The sequence below is a fragment of the Pelecanus crispus genome, chromosome 2 (genome assembly GCF_030463565.1).
Source record: "Pelecanus crispus isolate bPelCri1 chromosome 2, bPelCri1.pri, whole genome shotgun sequence".
In the NCBI taxonomy this organism is placed as follows: domain Eukaryota; kingdom Metazoa; phylum Chordata; class Aves; order Pelecaniformes; family Pelecanidae; genus Pelecanus; species Pelecanus crispus.
This window is the reverse complement of record NC_134644.1, coordinates 162,261,206-162,285,560: the sequence shown is the minus strand read 5'-3', so window position 1 is coordinate 162,285,560 and position 24,355 is coordinate 162,261,206. Positions and strand designations below refer to the sequence as shown.

At 43.4% G+C, this 24,355-nt stretch overlaps 2 protein-coding genes across 2 annotated transcripts in view; one reads left to right on the top strand and one right to left on the bottom strand.

Annotated features, from left to right (window-relative positions):
- Window positions 1–1,967: 1,967 nt before the first annotated feature.
- Window positions 1,968–12,142, bottom strand: LOC142592891 (protein N-terminal glutamine amidohydrolase-like). The gene is given in 7 exon segments (XM_075705079.1): window positions 1,968–2,131; window positions 8,090–8,214; window positions 8,550–8,596; window positions 8,598–8,702; window positions 10,591–10,641; window positions 11,692–11,870; window positions 12,136–12,142. Coding segments are annotated over 7 exon segments (648 nt in total). The 3' UTR covers window positions 1,968–1,997.
- The window catches only part of LOC142592947 (ATPase family AAA domain-containing protein 2-like), a 31,062-nt gene continuing 18,537 nt past the window's right edge, over window positions 11,831–24,355 (top strand). Inside the window, exons 1-12 of the mRNA XM_075705707.1 lie at window positions 11,831–11,944; window positions 12,258–12,400; window positions 12,975–13,024; window positions 14,223–14,376; window positions 15,801–15,897; window positions 16,887–16,962; window positions 19,659–19,769; window positions 20,244–20,352; window positions 21,373–21,489; window positions 22,429–22,537; window positions 22,760–22,875; window positions 24,126–24,300. Coding sequence (XP_075561822.1) covers window positions 12,309–12,400; window positions 12,975–13,024; window positions 14,223–14,376; window positions 15,801–15,897; window positions 16,887–16,962; window positions 19,659–19,769; window positions 20,244–20,352; window positions 21,373–21,489; window positions 22,429–22,537; window positions 22,760–22,875; window positions 24,126–24,300 — 1,206 coding nt within the window. The 5' untranslated portion in view covers window positions 11,831–11,944; window positions 12,258–12,308. The remainder of the gene's footprint in view (window positions 11,945–12,257; window positions 12,401–12,974; window positions 13,025–14,222; window positions 14,377–15,800; window positions 15,898–16,886; window positions 16,963–19,658; window positions 19,770–20,243; window positions 20,353–21,372; window positions 21,490–22,428; window positions 22,538–22,759; window positions 22,876–24,125; window positions 24,301–24,355) is intronic.

Genomic DNA, 24,355 nt, shown 5'->3' with positions numbered 1-24,355 from the left:
GATGTGCAGAGAGCACGTTGGGGATGTCAAAGTGCATATAAACGTTGTATAAAGAAAAAGTGGATTTTGTTACGAAACTCGTTACGTGAAAACAAATAGTCCCTTAAACGGAGGAATGAGAGAGGGATTTGAAAAGCGGTGCTGTTGGTTTTGACCAGCAGTCTGGTGGTTGTTTGTTTTTGCTTAGAAGGATTTCGGGCAAAAAAAGAAAGCTTGTGGATACTTAGAGGAACCCTGTTTAGAACAACCTGCATGATGCAAACTATAGGAGTGCCCTGAATTGGGACCTCTTTGAGCGAGCACGCATCCTCTAGAAAACCCTTTTGTTGCTGTCTTTAAATATTGCCAGCCAGGCAGTCTATTTCACTTGTGGTGGTAAATGAATTCCCCTAAGCCGATTAGAAGTAGATGCCATTTTTTGTAACTGAAATGATTTGCTTTTAACTTCAGGCTAGTGGCTCTTTTACCTTTGCTAGACGGAAAAGCCCTCTGCTATCGCATTTGGGGAATGTGTGTGTATACTGTGATTGTCCCCAAACTTGTCTTTGTGAAACACAGCAGTTTGAGGGGGAGCTTTTCTGTGTGAGGCATACTCCTGTGCTCTCTTAATGTTTCGTAGGACTCTCTTCTGGATTATTTCCTCTCTTGCAACACCCTTGATGACCTGGCCGTGCTGTAGCTGGATCCAGTGTGCTGGTGGCTAGCCTGAATTGCTGTCATTTATCACTCTTGGTTATTATTGGACTTGACAGTATTTGTCACTGCGTACCAGTGTATCACTGGAGACTGTTAGAGCTGTGTATTGAACAGTTCTGGCTTCTGTAGATTTCTCGGTACTGAAGAATTTCTATCAAATAATGGACTTTGTACTGTTGTTAGGATTCATTGTGTTCCTAATGTACCGAAAAGACCGTTTCTTGTGGCTTTTGCTTTGCTGAGCGCTCTGTAGCATTTTACTTGGTCTTATTGCTATCCTTGAGCTCTCCCCGGTTTGTTTCTCTGTAGTCTGAGGGAAAGGATTAAATTTTGGTGGTTGTTTTCATCTACTTATGATTGACAGTGGTGACCCTTTTGTTTGGATGTGACTTCAGAAGAGTCTTAACTTAAAGAATAGTCATGTATCTTTGAAGTCAGATTGTCTTCTCAAGTTGGAGTTCAGGATTTTTTCCAGCTTTATGAAACTGGAACTTGTAAAGCACCAAGTGCGTATAAACGGGGTCTAATTCATCTGTTTGCACATAATAAATACAGCCAAGGCACAGTCACTTGTAGGTGGGCTACGGCTAATCTTTACTTTGGTGATCAGTTTCTCTTTACCTGTCAAGCTGAGGTCTAGTCAAGAATTCCACAGTGTCAAATCCAGTATTTTTATGTTTTCTAATTTTTAGAAATCCCGAGCCTGTTGCAAAACGTTCAGAATGATCTTTTCCGTGTCTGCTTATTAAAGTCCTGTGTGATAACAGTTTTGGGGTCATGGCGTGGGGGAAGGTTCTGAACATTTCTACCTGAGTGCATGGACGTGCTGTTCTCTTGTGTGTCTTGATGGTCAATATTCCCTCTCCTTGTGCTTTAGATGTGGGGTCGCTGATCCATAAATGTCCAAGACGGTTTGCCTCCAAGCTGTCAGTGACTTGTAAGTAAGTGATGCAGTTTTCAATATAGTCTCATTTCCCCTTTTTCTGTGTTCAGCATTTTATGCATATTATTTTTCCAAAAGCTTTTCTTACAGCATGCAAATGCTCTTTTCAGTTTGGGTCACAGTAGATGGAGAACTAATATGCTTACGGTTTGATGCCTTTGATTTGATATATTAAAAACCAAGTTCATTCTTACATAATCAAAAGTTTTTATTCAGTTCATGATATTTCTGATTGGGTATTCTATTCCCCCAAATACTTATTCCATGTAAGGAAATGTGAACTATAAATACAATGTATGAGCAGCAAAACAAAACACACCCACTCAAAACAGAAGCGGGGAGAACTTCTTTGTTCACTTCACTGTCCTTCCAAGGAATAGCTGTAATCAGTCTGTCTGCCAAATCGATGCACAAAGTCCGGAAGGGGAAACACTGAGCCCCATCCCACTTTGGGATTCATACTGATGAAATCATCCAAGTTCATCTTGGAGTCTAAAAAAGGACCAGAAAAGAGAAATAAATTTAAGTTCCTGATGCAGCTTCTGTGGCACAGGTATACATCTATCAAGAAAATGCCCCCAAAACCCCCTCCAACAGTTCGGTTCAAAATAGCGAAGAGTTCACAGCACACTTGACAAGCAGCAGTCCGGCAAGATTCTGCAAATTGTACGGTGCTATGAAAACATCTATTTCCAGTCTCTGAAATACTGCTTTTGCCCCGATCCCTCTCTCTGCCCACGGCAATAATCAGATTACCGGATCAGTAAGCATCCTTAGTCATTAGAAATTAGTATGTGTGGGAAAGAATAAGATTTTTCCCTGCAACAGCAGCCTAGAAGGGTCGAGTAGCATCAGAGAACTGAAGTGCAAATAACAACCAGCATGAGGAACTGCAGCGCAACAGGTGCTTGTAGCCTTCCTGCATTCACACAAATCTGATTACTCAAAAGCAGGGAGATATTCCCCCATTAAGTTCTGAACCAAAGTCAACTGAGTCAGCTCTTGCACTGGCTACAGAGGAGCTGGATGAGAGCAGCAGTCAGAATTGGAAGTTGCTTTGTGTCTCTCGGAAGCGATTTGCCCCTTGGCAAACCTACGCTTTGTTACTCCCCACACCGCAGTATTTGCTCCGTATTTGCTTTCCCTCCAGCCCCAAACTTTGTCCTTGCTGTACGTGGCCCGGCCCGCTGCAAGGCCAGAATATGGAGACCGGAGGAAATGCCTGACGTAACCCGGCCCGTAGCCTAGAGGGATGCTCAGGCAGAGAAGGGCACAAATTTAGGGGCAAACGCTTTTTATTTTTGCATCCTGAACCACGGAATGAAGTCAGAGGGGGAAAAGGTTAACTGCCCTAGTTTCAAGAGAAGAGTAACCGTGACTGCTCTTTGCCAGGAGCGTGATCTGCTCTGACCCCCACGGGAGAGGTAGAAACCATTCTGTCCCGTTCGTGGATCCCAGAGAGCTCAGTGGGAAGTGCGGGTGTGCAGTTTTGGGTTCAGGTGCCTTGTACATCCTTTTTCTGGAGCTGGCTGGGTACGAGCTTTGCTGACTCAGCACCGTGCTGATCAGAGGTTCCCGATTCCTCAGCCTATTCAGCTCTGACTGCAAACATCCATGGGCTTGTTGTTTTATGTTCTCACTGACCATCTGTGCAAATCATCTTTTTAAATGCCCATTAAAAGAAAACAGGAAGAAAATGAGTTTAAAGAACAGAGTGGGAGAGCCATTGGATTTACTGTTATAGCTTTCATGCTGTATTTAAGTATTTATTTTAACATGGATGATTCACGTGCGCATTTAAGGATTAAGAACCAAACAAGAGTGGGCTCTGATGAATGGATTATAAAATCCATAGAATGGAGTTTGCTTCAGCTGCAAAAAGCCTGTGCAATTAGGCTTACCGTTATGGACAGCGTCATACGAGGAAGGGAAGATGGTGTTTGGGAATACCAGACCCAGCAGTCCCAGCCATAATCCAGCCCCCAAAGCCCTCTGGTTGCACCACACCTACACCGTGGCACAGCTTTGTGATTTGCCCAAGCCCAGCTCTCAGCACTTCCGAGGTCTGGCCCCTCATCCTTTTCGCGTTAGCCTGTTCGGGCTCTGCACGTTGAAAATCCTTACATCCAGCCAAGCATCTTCCTACTGCTGAAGTGAGTCTGGCAGAACAGGGCCAATTTCTGCCTGACTATGTGGGGATTTAAAGCGGCACAAGCCCAGCAATTTGCTGTGTAGCTCAAGAACAGTTAGTAGTGGCTAACAGCTCTTGCTTGCTGGTAGGCTGGTAAGCCTGTTTTCCAGTTCCCAACTTGTCTTCTCCTCCCAGATGCTTTTGTTGTAAAATTAATGTGATTCTTCATCTAGTTCAAGATTTGAAAGATAAAGAATTCCCTGCTTTATGTGCACCGAGCATAGCAGAATGAGAATTTCATAAAACTGTTCTGTGAATGGTGAAGAAGCCCAAAGGGCATTCTTCCAGTAGAGTTACAAACACAGCTGCTGCTGCTGCTAACAGCTTGGAAGTTGCTGTCACAATGTCTGTAGGAAGTGAAATACTCTCTGAAATTCAGAAGGATCGGGGCAGAGCATAACACAGTCCATCAGAGAAGTTTAATGAAAGGAAAAATTGTTTCAGCAAAGCAAACGGGAATATTCCTGTGAAGAGCGGATGGTCTAAGAACTGGTCAGCAGCTGGCACTGAAGCAGTATGAGAGCTATCCACAGGAAAAAACCTAGTGAGATCTCTCCCCTTGTATTCAATTCAGGAGCTAACAGTCTTCTCTGTGCCACTCTTCTTAACTCATGGGCTGTATCTGAATGCCATGCATGTTATGGTAGACCTTGCAGCTTTAGGAAACAGCTCAGCAACATTTTTGTGAGAACACCACAAAGTCCTCTTCCTGAAGCAGAGGAAGAGTGACAAACAGCAGAATTTACAGAAGAGACATCTGGATGCTGCAGTTGACAAACCATGACGATTTCTCCACAAAAGCAAGGAGGAGCACCCTTTATGTAGCATTTATACATGGTCAAGAGCAGCAGAATTTTTTTTATTTTTAAAGATTTACATTCCACTTGCAGTCCTCCTCAGGTGCTGTGGCTATTATACAAGCTTGCAATATGTAAATTCTCTCAGCCATTAAATTGCAGTCACCTCTAACATTAACCATGTAAGCAATTTAATCTTGCGCAAAGACAAATTAACATGGAAAGCAGAGTACTCTTGTCTAAGTGAAACAACAGGGAGAAAACAGTTATCTGCAGTGGAACATTAATGCCCCAAGCTCTTTTATGATAACAAAAGGTCTGCCACCCAGTTTTCCATCAAGTTTAAAATTACTTTACCAGTCTCTAAAGGAGGGGAATTAACAGTTCCACTTGTTGACAGCATTGTTTTCTAACCCTGTATGTTGGCCTGCAGGACACGTGCCCATCTACGGAATTGCGTCACTGAAGCATAGGGCTTCGAGTCAGCGGAAAGTTAAAGCACGTGATTGTTCCACCACAGTTAAACCCAGAGCCCTCGCTGACTTACAGCATTGTGCACGTTGAAGCACGCATCATTGTAAGATACCTCAAGTGAATACAGGGAAGACAAAAAACAAAGCTGGAGAAAGTGGTACCGAATGAAAGACAACTTGAACTAAACATCCTAGATCTGTTACAATCTGTTCCTGTTCTGATGCAGGTCTTGAAGCTACCTAGTGAATGACCTTCCACCTCCCGTGGGTGCAGGGTAACCAGTTCCTTTCATCTGCAACATTCAGGCAGCTGACCAGGAGACCAGCGCACATCAGCCCAGAGCTGGAAGACTGTGTCCAGTCTGGGGCTCCTCAGTACAAAAAAACCCCAAAACAATGACATACTGGAGTGAGCCCAGAAGAGGAACATCACGTTGGTTGGGGCGGGACAACATGATATTCAATGAGAGGCTGAGAGAACTGGGCCTGTTCAGTCTTAAGCCCAGAAGATGCAGGGGAGATCTCTCTGCTGTCTACATCTACCTGATCAGAGGACACAGACAAGATGGAGCCAGAGCCTTCTCGGAAGAGCCTGGCAACAGGACGAGAAGCCAAGAATGGAAGTTGGAACATGGGAAATTCCAATGAGGTATGAGGAATTTTTTTTTTTTTTTTAAAAACCATGACAGTGGTCAAATATTGGAACAGACTGCCCAGAGAGATGGTGGAATCTCCATCCCTGGAGGTGTTCAAGGTGAGACTGGACAGAGCCCTAAGGAACCCCTGTTTTGAGCAGGGGTTGGACTGGATGACCTATGGATGTTCCTTTCAGCATGGCAAGGTACAGAGCAAAGAAATAAAGCATGGGAGAAATTGAAGATCTGTGTGTCTTTCACTATCTCTTAACATCACAGAGGCAATCTGGAGGTTGCTTGAGACCATGTGGCTGCTGCGCATCAGTGAGGTAAAGCTTGGTCAGGCAAGACAGATAAGGGGAGAGTTACAAGGGTTTGCAGCTAGAGAGTCATTCCCCACAGCCAGAGGCACCTGTACACATGTGCAACTGTTTGAGGCATTCTGTAACTTACTGTCTGCAAGTAAGGTTTTCTACTATTTTGATTGGAGTAGAAGTTTTCACCTTCCTGGTCTGGCCTGATATACATTCCTCCCACTTTCATTAGCTCTCAGCTATCACAAGAATAAAGGGCTTCAGCACCTAGGAGGCTCCAGCTAACAGTGAACCATCCACTGCAGTCCAGGCATTCTCCACTTGCTACACCACCTTTGTATAAACCTTTACTGGAGCTAAGGACAAAGACAGAGAATTTATTCTTGGATTGTCTAGAAAACACCTAAAGCTTCACAATGAAGGCTACATCTGTGCTCCTGCCCACATTTGTAATTCATTTCTACTCTAGTGTGAAACCCCAAGCTTCCTTAGAAGCCAGAGCAAAGACTGAGAATTAACTTCCCAGCGACTTCAAACCACCATAAACTTGGACCTAAACACAACACATGTTTCTTTGACCCTGTCTCCTGTAACATAAACACATAGCAGTACTGCATTGTTAAAAAAGCAACAGAACCAAATGTGCAGAGCAATAACACGAAAACTCTTTCAAAGCAAAACTTCACCACAGTTTTCTCCATCTGGGAAGAAAGTGAGAGAACACACACACACACACGGCAAATGTCAGCCAGCTTGCCAAACACATGGTTAGAAGCAGCTGAAATGCTGTGTGATAAGAATGGTTTAAGCAGCTCTACAGTATAGATCACAAGTGTTTACTTCTCTCTCTGCTTGGTCCAGAGGCCATTATCTAGACTATCACTTCAAAGAGGCTTAAGGCTTGGGGAAATATTTGCTGACCTGCCAGTTTGCCTTGAAGGTCCTCAGGTCTGTCCACCTGGTAGAGAAACCTCAAACATCTCATGCAAGCAAACCTAGCACGCTGAGCGGAGCCTGAAAACTTCCTCCTGTCAAAACAACCTGCTCTGGCAGGATGGGACCTGCCAGCTGAAGTGTGGTATAATCAGTGTGTTAAAAATTCACTTTGTGAGCCCCAGGCAAGTTACTTGGCCTCTTTGCTTCAGTTCCCTGCTTCTCCCCTGTAAGGAGAGAAAAGTATTACTTACCTCTCATTCTCTGCTCAGTTTATGAAGCTCAGTAATTAATGTTTGATAATGGTAAATGCCAGGAGGCATGCTAGACTTTACGTGTTCAGAAAAGGAAGTACCAAATGCTTCATAGCCCTATCTTTCTCCAGATGAAATAATAAGCCAGTGTGCTGGTTTTGGATGGGATAGAGTTAATTTTCTTCATAGTAGCTAGTATGGGGCTATGTTTTGGATTTGTGCTGAGGACAGTGTAGATGACACAGGGATGTTTTTGTTTTTGCTGAGCAGTGCTTACACAGAGTCAAGGCCTTTTCTGCTCCTCACCCCACCCCACCAGCGAGTAGGCTGGGGCAAGGAGCTGGGAGGGGACACAGCCGGGACAGCTGACCCCAACTGACCAAAGGGATATCCCACACCATACGACATCATGCTCAGCATATCAAGCTGGGGGAAGAAGGAGGAAGGGGGGCATGTTCAGAGTGATGGTGTTTGTCTTTCCAAGTAGCCATTATGTGTGAGGGAGCCCTGCTTTCCTGGAGATGGCTGAACACCTGCCTGCTGCTGGGAAGTAGTGAATGAATTCCTTGTTTTGCTTTGCTTGCATGCGCGGCTTTTGCTTTACCTATTAAACTGTCTCTATCTCAACCCACGCGTTTTCTCACTTTTACCCTTCCAGTTGTCTCCCCCATCCCACCACGGGGGGAGTGAGTGAGGGGCGGCGTGGGGCTTAGTTGCCAGCCAGGGTTAAACCATGACAACTAGCTGGATGTGCTTCTGGCCACAGGTTGTGGAAGCACATTCATTTCTTGTGTGCATCTTGGACTATGTCATTCAACACTGTAAGCAGGATAAAGGAGCTCTGGCAGCTTACCTGCCGTTTCAATGCAAGGGTATGAAGGAGGAGGTTTCTGCCATTTTCCATTTGCATCTTTCATGTGAGATCTGTCCGAGGCAAATGTCTTCAAGTACAAACCTGCTCGAATCATTCTGATTTTCCTAAGCAGTAATGCAAAATTGTATCAAAAGATGCGTGCATACAATACCACATTAGTCACTTGGAACACGAGCCCTTTCCTCCCAACAAAGAGCACTAATTTCATGAAATACATAAGTCAGCAACATTGTGCCAAGCACTTAACTAGTTAACAAGAAACTACAGTACGAAAGAAAAGGGCTGTTGATGCCGAAGGTAAAGAGCTTTAGAAAAATAACACAGTGCATTTATTTTGCTGGAGTATGGCAAAAAACCTCTGTCGCTACGCATCCACAAAGAAAACTTCAACTTTGATTTCATGAAATAACATCTGTGGTCTTTGTACTTAGGTCATCACCTGTGAAATTCTGGGTGAAGGCTGTCATCCAACCTAAAGGCCTCCGGAGACGCTGTATAAGTCAAAAGGACACGGAAACGGCAACACTGTGTCAAGATCATAAACGAAGTTCTGCTCCCCGCTGGAAACATGAAGTAGGATAACATGGTAGTCCTGGGAAGAAGGGTAAGGGCAATTAGGTAAACAGCTGTTAATGAGAAACTGGCAAAGGCAGTGAAGAAAGAATGCTTCCTAAAAGCAGAAGCTACAGAGCCTTTCTCTACACCCTGCTTTCTGTCCTTGAAGTATTAAGCCTGTAACATTTCTGGCACCAGGAGAGAGATTTCCTAATGCCCGCCTCGCCTTTCAAGAAGTCTCGGTATTCTCCCCATTCCTTTGCAGCGCCCTTTGATTTAAGTCTGGACAGCTAAACTAAAGTGTATGCTACTCCTAAGAAAATAGAAAATCTCTTTTGTGAACCACGCCAAAACACAAAAGTTGAGTGGAAGCAGCATTTTTGTCTTAGACCCAGTCCTAGATAAAAGCTCACAACAATATATGATCATAGCTTAACATTAACATTATCTAGTGATCTCTCTTAATAAGAGAAGCGGTACCCGTTGCAGTAACATGGCCTGTGAATTTGAGTGCCGAGCATTTAGCTGCTGAAAAAACAGCATGCAAATGAAAAAGCAGCAAACGGCCTCAGATCAAGAGGAGCGCAGGAGTAAGACAAATTCCTGTAGTAGCTCTTGAACCTGGGAAAAAATGCCTGTGGGTACTAGATCACACTTTTTCAAGGTAACTGAAGGTACCTGTTAACAGCTTACTAAAGCTTACATTAAATCCACTCACAAAAAGAGTTTGAAGCACTGTCTTTTGACACTTTCAGTATTAAAGAATCCTAAACACAAAGGGATTGGAATGAAAAAGATCTTAGGCAAGCTATTTTGCCAGGCCGATATACACATACAACCATATGCTACGGTATTTAGAAGAATACGTTACCGAGTATAAGAAAAATTAACTACAAGCTTTACATAGCCTACGATCCACTGAAACATCAAAGTCAAAACACCTTCTGATCCATGAGTTTTTATGAGAAATCCGCATTCTGCGGTGGCCTTTCTCGACTCTCCTATTCCTTCTTAGATCACCTTCACAACACTTGGATCTCTTTTTAAACTAAACCCTTTTTGTACTACAAATATGCCAATATCTGGGGAGCGAATGAATGATTTGGAAATCACAGAACTTCAGAAGTCTGCAGACTGTTTTGCAGAGTTTCAGGAACAGAAATTGCCACAAGAAATAGAGGTTTTTTCCCAGAGCCAGATAACTGAAAGAACTCTGTAACGATACATATTTGAAAAAACCCCCCACCTTGTAGTGGTTTGTAGCAATCACTGAATTGCATTCATTGATCAAATGACACTCCAAAGCTACCATTTATGGGTCAGTTTAATTGCTGACACCTGAATACAGATAATGCTTATATTTTTCTACCCTCTGTCAGGCCTACATGGATATTTTCACACACCTACTTCTTACAAGTACAGACATCTACTTCAAATTCTACAAAGCTGGTAGCCTCAACAATATCCAGATGGCAATCTTCACAAATCTGCTATGTACTCTGGCCAATGTTTGTCACCTGTACATTTTACTGAATGGTAAAAAGAGCACCAGATTTAGGCTCTTTATTAATCTGGTGTAAAGGAATACTAAATTTTAATACAAAACTATAGAATACTTGAGGTTGCAAGGGACCTCTGGAGGTCATCTGATCCAGCCCCCCCTGCTCGAGCAGGGGCATCCAGAGCCAGCTCACCGGGACCAAGTCCGGACGGCTTCTAAATATCTCCAAGGATGGAGACTCCACAGTCTCTCTGGGCAACCCGCTCCCGCGCTCCATCGCCCTCACAGTAAAAAGCGTTTCCTGATGTTCAGATGGAACAGTTTGTTACAGTAAAGATGGCTGAGACTGCCCACCTCTGATCCTGCAGATACCAACTACAGAAGCACGCACCCAGGATTACTGAGAGAGAACGGAATGCCTTACCCAGACAACAGGCTCATCTCCCTGTCCCGATTTCTGCTTCCAGAGCGGAATCTGAAAGTTACAAAGTGAATAAACCTGAAGTTAATAAAACCTTTCAGATTAATACACATTGATTTGGGGTTAACTTGTTAGTTCTTTGCTAACCTGTTCACTTTATCCGCTTACATCTGTGCTGCGGTCAGAAAATTTTCTCTAGTTTCTATCTTTCAGGAGCATGAAGTTGGAGACGCTATCCTGGGCCACAGAACGTCACCGTTCTCCTAAACTGACAGATTCCAGGGAAGAATTCCCCCACAGCTCACAGGGACATTGTGCCTCTTCCCATGGTCCTGAATGCATCAGATAACTGAAAGACCTTACATGGTGTGGTTTGCACGCCTCTGAGCCAAAACGAGCGGCAAGAGGGTTTTGGACCACATCTCCCTTACAGGGGGGGCTGCGGTCTAAAGGCCTGGGGGGCTGCGGTCTAAAGGCCTGGGCCCCCGGCTCGCCCGCGTCGGGCCGCAGCCAAAGCACCTGGGCCCCCGGCTCGCCCGCGTCGGGCCGCGGCCAAAGCACCCGGGGCCCCGGCTCGCCCGCGTCGGGCCACGGCCAAAGCACCCGGGGCCCCGGCTCGCCCGCGTCGGGCCGCGGCGAAAGCACCCGGGCCCCCGGCTCGCCCGTGTCGGGCCGTGGCTAAAGCTCCCGGGCCCCCATCTCGCCTGCGTCGGGCCGTGGCTAAAGCTCCCGGGCCCCCATCTCGCCCGCGTCGGGCCATGGCTAAAGCTCCCGGGTCCCATCTCGCCTGCGTCGGGCCATGGCTAAAACACCCAGGCCCCCGGCTCACCTGCGTCGGGCCGTGGCTAAAGCTCCCGGGCCCCCGGCTCGCCTGCGTCGGGCCGTGGCTAAAGCTCCCGGGCCCCCATCTCGCCTGCGTCGGGCCGTGGCTAAAGCTCCCGGGCCCCCATCTCGCCTGCGTCGGGCCGTGGCTAAAGCTCCCGGGCCCCCATCTCACCTGTGTCGGGCCGCGGCCTAAGGGCCTGGTCCCCCGCCTCCCCCGCCCTGGGCCGCCGTCCCCGCAGCCCCGACTCGCCGCACGGGGATGGCGCCTCAGGCACTCACCATCCTCCTGTCGTTGGAGATGAAAACAGCGTAAAATTCTTCCAAAGGGAACTGGTCCTGCCGCCTGGTGTAGTCGCAAAGCTTGAGTTCTCTTTGGTTTCCCGTGGATAAATGCCATCCTCCTGAAGGAAATCTTTGAATGTCCTTCCAAATGGAACGGAGGTAGGAGCAAAACTCTCCTAACTACACTTGAATCCCAGGACATGCAAGGTCAAGCTTGACTGCTCCTCTGAGCCAATTCTGAAATAAAAGGGTTTTGTTTTTCCATGAAAGTTTATATGAAAGGCTTTGCCGCAGTAATTTTTTCAAAGGATATTAAGTTGTCCACAAGAAAAGCGTGGTGGAGGGGAGCTTTAGCTTTGAAAGCTGGTTTGTTGGTTTGTTGGTTGTTTTTTTTTTTTTTCTGAGAGCTACTTCTTGGTGCCGAAGTGGTTCAAGGCTTACCTGCCATTAGTTGCACCAGTATGAAGTCAGGAGAGTTCGAGAATAAACTTGCGTAAATGAGGGAGAATTTCCTTCTTAGCTTAACATACACGGTTCAGATAAATACATTCTTCTTTCCCTAGGAATTTTCCGCTGGCAAAATTGAATGCTTCAATGGACACTGTTTAAGATCAATGAGAAAAAACATGCCGCCTTGTTCAGACTCTAGCTTTGACAAAAGCATGGAAATATTAAGTGAAAATGTCAGTCGAAGACACTTTACGAGGTACTGTATTTGTAGGTGTCCAATCTCTGTTCAAGTCCTAGAACTAAAAGGAAAAGTGAAAGCATGCCCGACGAGTCATGTCATGATAAATCTACAGCCAAAAATCTGTGGGGGAATACGATTACGTTAATATCCGGGCCAGTACGTTAGAACTAGAATCACTCTTCTTAGTCAAAGTCTTGTGCTTGTATAAAAACCAAGCATCTTTTCCCAACTCCTTTGAGATCTCTCCTCCAGTTTAGTTACTGAGATGTTGTTTGCACCGTTGAGACTTCAAGGTTAGCAGGTTATGAAAGTTATGTCCTTATAGAACTGCCTGCCTGTGGTACGCAGCAGACTTGGGATCTGAATCCTCCGTGTGGTCCACAGGCTTTTCTTTGCATGATGTGGAGCACTGGATTATAAACTTGGTCGGTTCCCTAGTCTTGATGGGGAACAATACGATACAATACAATACAATACAATACAATAGTTCTATGCAGTGATTCTATACAATATTATCCTATATAGTCTATACAATTCTATACAATAATTCTTTTCTCCCTTCTCTCCTCTGCCTTCTTTCTTAATGTAGGCAGTTGGCAAAGCCAAAATCAGACCCAAAAGAAGAAGAATATAAAGAAGGTAAGTAGTGGTAACTCCCGAGGATTCCTTTTTAGCCTGTTTCCCGAGAAGGGTTGCTTTTGGTCACTCCATTTAACTTGGCCCCCAAAACTTCTGAGCTCATCAGCCAAAATCAGGTGCAGTGGTGAGAGCAGATCTCTCAAAGACAGTGAATTTCCTATGAGGTTTATGAGAAGAGGTAGGTGCAAATAGGAGGATATGCTATCAATTCCTTTGGGCGTGGGGAGAATGCAGTGTGAATTCTAGGCTGCTCTTAGGCACTAGAGAATCTGTTCCTTAGCTCAGGTTTCTTTGTGACGTGGATTTTCTGGAGTCTGCAGGACACAAATTAATTGAAAACCGTTGTTGCAAATAGGAGGGAATATTGCAGTATTATAATATATGGGAGTTGAAAAGGAATTCAGTCATGAGGCGCACAAACCCACTGACACGGGGAAGTGTCGCTGAAGTTCAGCGATTTACCTTGGGACCGAATTGCCGTGCTGAGTACCCCAGCAGGGTGAAGGCCTGAAATGCACTTTGTGTGTGGTAATTCAAGTTCTAATTGTGCACTACTTTCTCACTGACCTCTCCTGACTGTTTTAATGATGCAAGTAACGGAACCGTGGCAAAGGATGCTGTGTGGTAAATACTGGGCAGATCTCTGTTTAAAGCAGGCAAGTGTTTGAGTTGTTTGGTATTGAGGAGTTTATCTTGAGACATTTGTTATCTTGTAGAGCTTTTGCGTCATGATGCAGAAAATGAAAGTGATGCATGCTTAAACAGCGTACTAAAAACATGCATCTTAAGAAGAGACTTCCCACGTAGACAATTTTTTAAAAAACCTATTAGATACAAGTTTACATGAATGGAGTAGAAACACCTTAGAGAGAGGTATTTGTTGGTTTTCGCTTTTCCAGAAAGAAGTAACTGGAATAAACTTGCCCCCTACATGGAACAAAAGTTGTGTGTTTGTTTTCATCAGATTGGCTTTCCAGTCTATTAAAAAGTTGTCGTGCAAGTCATGCTTGTAAGTAGGTAGTTTAAACATAAGTAATTTTAAGTTGAATGCAGTGGTCATGAGAATAAGTTCTAATTCAGTATTTAAAGAAAAAATCAATCCCCTGCAGATTTTGTTACATTGTACTAGAGTAACGGTGAAATAAAGGGAATAACACATCTTCTGTCTCAAAATATTTTATATATGGATGCATTTTAGTCACCAGAACGCTGAAGAGCAGAGCTGATGCAAAAGCTGCAGAACAAGTCCGTGAAGCAAATGGGGATTTGGAGGTCCGCCGAAGCTGCAGACTTCGACGAAGTCGTTACACCACTACAAATCAATCTGTTTTGTTTGACAAACTGATAACAAAGTAAGTGGTTTTTTTTTCATCATCTTGCAAAGCTACTAAAATGAACCTTATTAGCAAGCCTTTGTGCTATGGCATAATACTGGCTAGGGACTTTCTTCTTCTTTTGACAACAGAAAAAGGTATTGTTATTCCTGGCAGCAAGAGCTAAATGCATTCAGCGGTTAGGCTGAGACTTCCCTACATGCCCCTCTGTATACACGACGTCCTTGTGATAACTGCTGTGCTGCAGGTGCCCGCCATAGTAGAGTCCCACCAGGGTTGCCCGGCTCGGAACTTGCAGGATGTTGTTGGCAACCTCTGCTAACATTCCGTTGCCGTTGATCAGGTAGCTCCTCTTCCTTGCTCCTCTGCCTGCGCTGGTATGTCCTGTAGTTGTTGTTCGTGTATTGGCTTCTGTAAGGTGTGGGCCTTTGTACTTCGCAGCCAAGGTGTTCAACCCGAGTTTTTCAGAAGTAGGTGCTTGTGGCTGTTAACAGACTTCCAGGTCTGAGAGTGTGTGCAGGAGGATGTATTTGGAAGGTGCTTCATGTGTAAAGAATTTGGGCACAGCCAATGTTTAAAGTGGCCACTGGTCTCTTTGTTTTGGGATTGCCAGTTGCAGAGAGATCTTCGTACTAGAGGATCTTTTATGTATGGGCTGGGTGGGTTTGTGTGTTGTCTTGTGAACCAAAAGACCTGCTTTACGTTGTGACTTTTGGTAGATTTAACTTGCCCTGTAAATCAATTTTTTTTAGTGTCAGAAGCGCCTTCACTTTTAATTAACATGTCTTCCATGCTTACGAATAATTTTATAATGCTCGCTTGAGTTAAGATACCGAGGAAAGTTGAATACAGCCAAAGTGAAGTAGCCCTAGTGTTTCTGCCTGTCTGTCCATGGCTTAATTCTCTTTGTGAAGCCCCAATTGACATTGTTTTCTGAAAGGTTTGCAAAGTGTAACAGCAGTGGGATGTTTATTCCAGCATATAAAGTCATGGAAAACCAGCATGAAACTTAAATTACAGTTAAGAGAAGAATAAGCAACCTGTTGTCTGAGGAAGGCTGTGAACTGAAAATGACTTAATGCAATCATGCAGAGCAACTTAAGTGTTATTAAAAACTGCCATAGTTCTTCCTGTTATCTTACTATGATCTTCAGAATTCTTTTTTTCCTACTACAACATTTTTTTACTGTGTTCAGCAAGAGGGGAAAATAAACCTGAAAACAGTGTATATTTGCAAATCCTCAAACACTTGTTCTTAAATCTCTTTAAAAAAAAGTAAACATTTGACCTAATTTTTAAGTAGTGTTTAAAAAGTTGTCCATGACTCTTGCTTTGTGCATACTTTTTTAAAATGTCCTACTGATTATGTGTAGTGTTTGAGATGTTGTTATTTTTTTTGTACTTGCCTATCTTTGCTCTTACATGTCAACTTTTTGTCTTAGTACTGCAGAAGCAGTCTTGCAAAAAATGGATGACATGGAGAAGATGCGTAGACGGCGAATGATGGAAGACCTTGGGGTGTTCCAGGATGCAGAAGAAGTAGATACTAATTTATTTTCCTGGTTTTGTATAAGTAGTGTATTTCTCATAGGGAAATTATTGAGCTGTAATTTTAATTTAGCTGAAATAACTTCTTCCGAAGAATAGCGTCATCTACAATAGCATTTGGTTTTGCTCTCTAATTATAATTTAACATCTTACTGTTATGTTATATTAAGCATATATAGATATGCTCTAAGGGTGGAGGAAATACCTTCTTCAGAAGCCATGAAATAGCAGCGATACGCTGAAATACGTGTCTTATACCGTGCCTTCTGAATTGCCTTATGATTTTTGAGTGGACACTGTTTACAAACAGCGGTTTTGGGGCTTGGGTTTTCACTTCAAATTGGACTAAAAACTGAATGCATTGATGTCTGCTTTATCTGTGTTTGTTGTTCTGCCAGCCTTGCCTCTGAGCTTAAGTAGCCCTCTGTCCCTAGAGGAACTTATGTGAAAATTATATACAGCAATCGTATTTCCTCTGTCTGAGTTTTGCTTTATTAAACTGTTCTTCCACTGTCTTTTTGAATGACAGGCACTTCATTTTTTAAACATCTTCATAGCCTGCTTGCACAGGTTTTTGGTTAGATCTGAATTTCTTTTTTTTTTTTTGAATGAAACCGGAATTGTCCATAGTACTTTGTATAGCATCTCTCAAATGCCCATATGAATTTTTTCTTGTCTGCTAGGAGTTGTTTTTTCTTGGGTTCTGCCACACTCTTGGATTATTAACCTGTGATTAATCGAGCCACTCAGTTTTGTATCTGGATGAGTATTTAACTATCGCATGTACTAAGCCCTATTTTAGCGCAGAAATTCTTGTTACTAATCCTGGGTGCCCGAATGATGTTCCGATTCTCTCCTCCTGTACCTTAATCTTTTGTGTATACGGAGTGCCTTGATACTGTTACTACATGGGCACCAAATATGCCCACGTCAGGTTTTCTGCATATTTGTGACTGATCTTTCTTGTTTGTTTTCATTAGGAAAACCTTGATAGGTACTCCCGAGGAGAGGAAGAAATCCAAAGAGCTGACGAAGAAATAGCTGATAATCAAGGTGGCACCGTAGTTGGGTTCTGTTTTAAATTTTCTTTCCTGTGCTCTAGCCAAAAGCTTTGTCTTAAACAATTGAGACGAGCTGAACTACTGGGTATTTTTCATCGGTTAAAAAAATCTGTATTGCTATTGGCATTACAAGCCATAGTCACGGACTCTAGGGCTGTACTGTAGTGAGCTCAGAAGAGGTATTCAGAGGAAAAAAAAAAAAAAATTGGTGCTTTTCCAAAATGTTTACAAGATAAAAGGCAACAGATGGCTGTGGACAGGTGGGAATACAAAGAAGTGGATGGTATTACTCAGAATGAGGAGGAGTGGTGTCGCTACAGCAGGAGCATGACAGTTTTCACGGTTTTGAGCAGCACAGCAAGAGTTTTCAGGAAGTAAGGGAGGCTGCCAGATGTGTATGGAAAGCTGCTCCCGAGGGTGAAGATGAGCAGGGGAGAAGACAGCGTTGTTCATTTTTGTGTTTAGCAGGTAGTCAGTGGAAGCTGCTGCCTGGGCCTGTAATTAGGAGCTGTCATCGCGGTACTCAGTGGGAAATAACTTGAGGAATACGTTAAATTGTAAAAGGCCATATTAACTTTATGTTTGAAGTGAGGGGGAAAAACTTCAAGGTTTTAAGGAGAATGATAGTTGTGATTAAGGCGGTCAGTCCACTGATCCTTGGAGGAGCTTTCTGGATGGAAGAGCAGGGGGTGAGACTGTGCCTAAGGACAGAAAAGGATGTGGCGGCAGTTGAGCCGATCAGTGTTAGGTTTTGTGACAGACCTCCTCTGCACACCCCCAAGGGAGCTCGGAGAGCCCGTGGCAGGAGGGGGAGCCCAAGTAATACCCTGCCGTGCTACTCCCAGGCTCATCCCAGGGCCATCAGCCCGTCCAAGTCCTATCTGCACAAGGCCAGAGGAGCACAGGGGTGGGTGCACAATGGCAGGCAGGGACCCAAATGAAGGCCTCAAATCAAGGAGGAGCAGCCTCCTTGTCTGGGCCCCTCCCAGGGCTGTCCCAGCAGAGCCATCAGCCCCAGTGTCCCCGCGTGAAACCCGTCGGGATGAGTTGTGGGGAGCATGAGAGATGATGTACGCCATACCCAGCGAGGGCAGCATCTTGGGCGTGTTACACAGACTGTGAAAGGCTTGACCACTGGCAGTGGAGGCCTACAAAAGGGGTCGAGCTAGATGTCCAGGTGTTAATGTGCGCTGGGGTGATCTTGTTCCTAACCGTGAACAGGCCAGAGAACAGTCTGTGGCCTGGTTTTAGGCCTGTTGTTAGTTGAGACCTAGCCTGTGGCTCCCAGGTGTGCGCCTTGGTGATCAGAGCTTCTCGCAGAGCAGCCAGAGAACACCTGGAGCCGCAGGAGGAGCCCAGCCAGAGACCTAAAGAAACCAAGGTAGGGCAAGGCATTAACAGAAAGAAACATGATCAAGTGTGCCAGGGGCTATTTGGCTGGTAAGGGAGAAGGACAGCTACCTCATCATTTGGAGATCTAGTTAGGAGAATATCAGCTCGAGGCCTTAATAAGAGCAGCTTTAATACAAGGCATTGGCAGTCGAGAGGGAGGAACTATATGGCTTGGTTCCATTGGGTGGCTCTCATGGTGTTAGGCAGGAGAGACTTGTAGAAAAGAATTAGAAATAGTGTGTTGAATGGGAAATAAGAGTACGGGGCGATACATTGGTGGTGAAAGTGAAAACTCTGGCATTTTAAATTAGGAAAAAACTAAAATAGACTTTTGTAATGGGAAGCATGCCAGGAAGGAGTGGGGCAAGTGTGTCAGTGTTGGTGTAAAGAAGATGAGTGGAGCAAGGGGAAGGACTAGCGGAGCAGAAAAGCAGAGAAATTCACGCCTCTGTGGCAGGAGTGTTGGAGTACCAAGGACTGAGGATGGTAGTGATGCCGAAATAATTTTTCAGGTTTCCATGTGCTGTCTGCCTATCTTGTGTAACTCATCTTGCATTCAGAAAGCAGTGTGACCTTTTGGGGGGAAGAAAGAAAAGGGTGGTGCTTTCCAAAGAATACGATTGACTTAATTTTAGTGAGCAGGTAGGTGAACAGAGCACGCACATTCCTCACCTGGTGTCCAGCTATTAATGTGAGAGGGTATTATGAAGAACCTGCTAGATAATCATGCTCTGGTTTTTGCATTCTTAGCAACTTTTGTGCAAAAACTTTAAGTTACTTTGCAGAAGCTAGTGGCATCAACTGTATGCATTTGACATCATTTTCTGACTGGGGAAGTTCAAAGCTGTGACTTGCCCATTGTTGCTCATGTAATCTGTGGCAGAGCTAGGACTTGGAGCTAGATGACCATGCTTAGTCTTACCACTGCAGAGCATTCAAAACATTTCCTTGAAACGCTGTCGCAAAATAACCAGAAATTACTTTCTGAAATAGTGGTTTTCATAGGAGCTGCATCTTAGCTAAGCAAGATGACAGAGTTGGTGTTACTAAGACTGGTGAGAAATCACCCACAGCAATTCCGCCAAGGCCAGAACAATATATGTCTGCTCCTCTGTGTTTTGTAATTTCTGGAATGTGTCTTGCATAAATTGCTCTTAAGCTTTTGCAGGTTTTCCGATCTATTGTGTCACTAACGTGAAGGTAATAGTAAAACCTATAGGCATCTGCGTAGTGTGTTTTGAATTTCATGTAATTTGCAGCAGTACTTAAGCAGTTTAATGTTATGTCGATGTGTGGTAGTTTCATCAGAAGAAAGTGAAGAGAAAGAAGATAATGACGGTGAAGACACTCGAAAGCGTTATGACCTTCGACAGAGGAAAACCGTTCAGCGCTATCAAGCTCCATTGACAAGTAGGTTATATGCACGGTTTCTCTTAAGAGCCAGTTTCTTGCATATAAGTGACTTTTTTTTTAATGGCAATATATACACACACTCAACTTCTATTTAAATTTCTTGCCTTCATTCTGCAAGTAAATGTCATTAAAGGCATGTATCCTGTGCACGTTATATTTCCTTGCCATTTGCCATACTTATTGTTGGTTTTCATTAAAAAAATGACCTATGTGCCCTTGAAGGAATAGGAATTAAACAGACCTGATAATCTTACTCTTGTGGTTTTCAGTTGTCCTTAAAAAGCAGGTGTGTGTTTTTTCACTTCTGCTGTGTACTGATTTATTAAAAAAATCCACCCCTCCCCCAAATCACTTGAAACTTCCCCTGAAATTAGAGATAGGGGACACATGTCACATTTTCTGCCTCTTGCACTATCCTGCTGTCTCTTACACTTGTTTGTAATGTTATTTCAAATTGTTTGCTTTCAACAGAACCAAGACAACGTAAGATCTATTTCTCGGGCCGGTCTTCACCTGTCAGACGGAGAGATTCATTTAGAAGTGCTCAGTCACAAGGCTCTTGCTGCAAAAGAACTAAAAGGTTGGTGTACGGTTAGCGATAGTTCTTATTTATCAATGGTGCTGTCAGTCGCATTACTGAATAATGCTTTCAAAGGTTGTCGGACTGGTGGTAATTACAGATTCATAGTATGATTATTGCTGTGGTAGTCTGAGGGTATAAAGAAAACAAATCTTGCCGGGGGGTGGGGCAGGGGAGAGACTATACTTTTTATTAGCCATTAGATTTTAAAAAATGCAGTATTTGTGGTCACTGATAAGGTGATTATGGAGGTTGTGGCTGAGATTGTGTAACTGAAAGTCTTTTGTTCTGGAATTGAAGCCAGAATCTCCCTCTGAAAACCTTAGACTATTTAATCTTGAAGGATACAAACTATTTTCTGGAAACTGAAGGTAATTTAGTTAGAGGGAGAGCCTGTATGGAAGTTTTAGTGGATTTTATGGTTTTTTAATCACTCCAATAGTGATTCTGGTTTCTCTTTGGAATCAGTTAATGTTTCTGTATGAAACTATCCTTAAACAAGAAAAATGCTGAATGAAATTGTAAATTGTAAACTGCAATTATAACTTATAAATTGCCATAGTAATGACAAAGGGGGTTTGGATCCTGTAAGCAATGAGAGCATGGAGAATGCCATGGCTTGCTAGATAGGAGCATTTTGTTTAGCATCCTTGAAAGCAGACAGTTATGGAAGGAAGGGTTTTTGAAGCCAAATTTGTGTTTCACAGAGTGGATACGTAATTGCTAAGTGAAACTCGATTTGGGTGTGAGAGAGAGAGAGAGAGATGGGACAAAATGAGTACTTTGTTTATGAAATTTCTTTGCAAAATAGTTAAACATTTTACCTTCCTAAGAAAAATTAAACTTTGCTGTCACAAGGAAAAATCTTGTGATGGACTTGGAAATCGGTTTCATAAGGACTACAACGATCTGGAAACTCAATAGATCTCAAAGTAGATTCTGAGATAGAATTCACTTGCAATTTGAGATTACTTAGTGTGTACTTCAGTTTTTTTACTTGTTTGTTTGAAATGTTTGCAGACGGAGACACGCAGTCCACACAAGAGATTCCACATCCTCTTCCTCATCGCCCTCATCTGATGATGAAGAGCATTTTGAGAGGCATAGGAAGCACAGCCGTAACCGAGATTTAAGAAGGTTGATGTAATTGGAGACTAGGGGAGGGAGGAATCTACCTGGGAGGAGTTTGCATCTGCCTAACCATGAAGTGTTATCCCCTTCATCTTGTACAGTTTCTAAATTGCAGCAATATTTAATCATAGCTGTTGGTACCGACAACTGCAACTGGACTCTCTAACATTGGACTTTTAGAATTGATTTTTAATAAGCAGTTTGCTTTCTAGGCAGGAATGTGGGGAGGAACACTTACGTAGGTTTTTTAATGTAATATTCTACTGTTCCTGTGCTTTACAGTAATTTATTCAGAAAGAAACCCACCATAACAGAAACTGTTATAAATAGAGGCAATTATGGAGGTTTTGTTACTTAACAAACGCTCTAGAAAAACTACTTTAGTAACAACCTAACAAATAAGTTTTCAGCCAGACGTCTTTCAGGCAAGTGCGTCTTCTGGCACACACATCCCAAAGTCCTTGGGAAGGACCAGCAGTGGTTGGGCAGCCTTTATAAGGTTAATCCACACTGAAATAAGTATCGCCTCAGGCTGTAACTTTTTGAAGGCAGAAGCAAAAAATCTTTGAAAGATGTCAGTGTGTTTTGGGGGTTCTTCCATCACACAAATCGAGGTCAGTTCACAGTCTCCACATACGGAATAACTTGTTCTAAGCTTGCATTCATATACGTGCTGTGTGGACAGGCCGGGATATTCGTACGTGCTAAGAGTTGTGAAAATAGTAAACTCAGTTTAATGCCTGGAGTGACCATTTTCCTTTATTTGCTCATGGACATTAAATGTAAACCAATTTGAAGGAATATTTAACTCTTCAGGAATTTTATGCTCATTTATAAGGTCGTCTTCACCTTGTTCACTTGCCATCATGATAAAAGCAGAAATCTTCTAGCTGCACGTTGAGTTAGAAAATGCCTTTCTTTCTCTTTCTCCTTAATTCAAATCAGGTGTCTTCCAGTGAACTTTCAGAAAGGTGACTTAAAGGGAATTCACAAGGATCGAATGAAAATTGGAGCAAGTCTGGCTGACGTTGATCCAATGCAAATAGACTGTTCAGTAAGTATTTTTAGTTCATTGTGTCAGTGAGATGTTTCCAGTGTTTCTGAAAGTGTTTGATAACATGCTGCCTACAACCACTTTGGTTTACAGCTTTCTCTCAAGTGATTTGAAAATTGCCCAGAACACTTCCTTTGTGCTGACTTACGGTTTCTGATGGAACCTTATCAAGGCGGCAGCTTTCTTTAACATATAAACCGTGTTCTGTTGAATTCTCTGTAGGTACGATTTGATGGTGTGGGTGGTCTTTCTGACCACATTTCAGCTCTAAAAGAGATGGTTGTTTTTCCATTGCTTTACCCAGAAGTCTTTGAGAGATTCAAAATTCAACCTCCAAGGTAACAGACATTGTTTAAAACTATAAATTCTGATTCACCCATTTTCAGGAGAATATTCAGCTGAGGTATCAATATGTTTCCAGGCTTCAAAATTTTCAGCAGTGTTGAGGGGGATTTTAGCAGTCGTGAAAAGTACTTTCTTAAAAATGGGTAGAATCCAGAATATAGGTAGGTTCAAAGGTTTACTGTGTGGTGAGAATACACTTTCAAAGTGTCTTGCCTTTACACGGGTGGGGTTGGGGTGGTTTTGTTTTAAGTGCTATGTACAAGTCAACTTGATTAGTTTGTAAGCAGGAAGGAATCATCTGCTGGTAGTCGACTGTAATCTGTTGCTTGGAAGTCCAGTTGTCTCTCCCACTGACTCTCTTTTTTCTCCAAGTGCTCAAGGGTCAGTTTTACAATTGACAGGACTTGCAACTAGAACGTTGCAGTGTTTGTTGTGCTTGGGCTAAAATAAGAATCTGTCCACTTCTTACACAGCTAAATTAGTTCTGTGTTATGAAATGAAATTATTAGAGACGTAATTGCTAGCTTTAGATGTTCTTGGTCAGCAAAACTCAATCACGGTATATTGAAGTATGACTTTAAATTCTTTGCTTTCAAATCTTTCAGCGTTTTGCTTTTTTATTCATTGAAATTCTTTCTGAAACAGCAGCGTATTGGCTTTTCTAGTTGATGGCTATATTTCTCTGGAAATGCAGAATACCCTCCCAGCTTTAGATTTCCTCCTCGTTTATCATCAGCAATGGATGGTCTGGGAGACCAAGTCCAGTAACTTAAAGCTTTTGAAGGGAGAATGAAATGCCTTACTACCAAAACTTGCCTTTTGTGAAAACAAGAATGAATACGCAGTGTATGGCTGAAGAATGAACTGGTGATTTGTAAGTTAGCCCAGTCTCAGATTCTGTGCTGAGGTTTGTCCTTGTTTGGCTCCACTGTGCTGTAATCACCGCTGTTAGTTTGTCAGCAGTTTTGGAAGTGTCCTTCTGGGACACGATGGTCTTTTCTCAAGGTTTTGTGTATCTGCGTTACCCTCTTTATTCATTTTGGTTACTGCCTCGTTGAATTGTGTAGGAATGCAAAACTTCCACCTGTTTTGACTTTTCTCATGCTTCAGCTGTTACCCTATCTTATACATGAAGTGTTTTGGTTAGGAGAGGAGAGTGGTGTGTTTTAGGGATGGGGGCTGTGATAGGAACTTTTCCATGATGTTTTTCTTAGGTGAATCTGTTTGGTTTTTTTAATTGCAGAGGCTGTCTCTTCTATGGTCCACCAGGGACTGGAAAGACACTGGTTGCTCGTGCACTTGCTAATGAATGTAGCCAAGGTGACAGGAGAGTAGCCTTTTTTGTAAGAAAAGGTGCCGACTGCCTGAGTAAATGGGTGGGGGAGTCTGAACGACAGCTTCGTTTGTTATTTGATCAGGTAAGGTTGAAATGTGCGTGTGTTCTGTCCGAGCTGTAACTGCAATTTTCTGTGG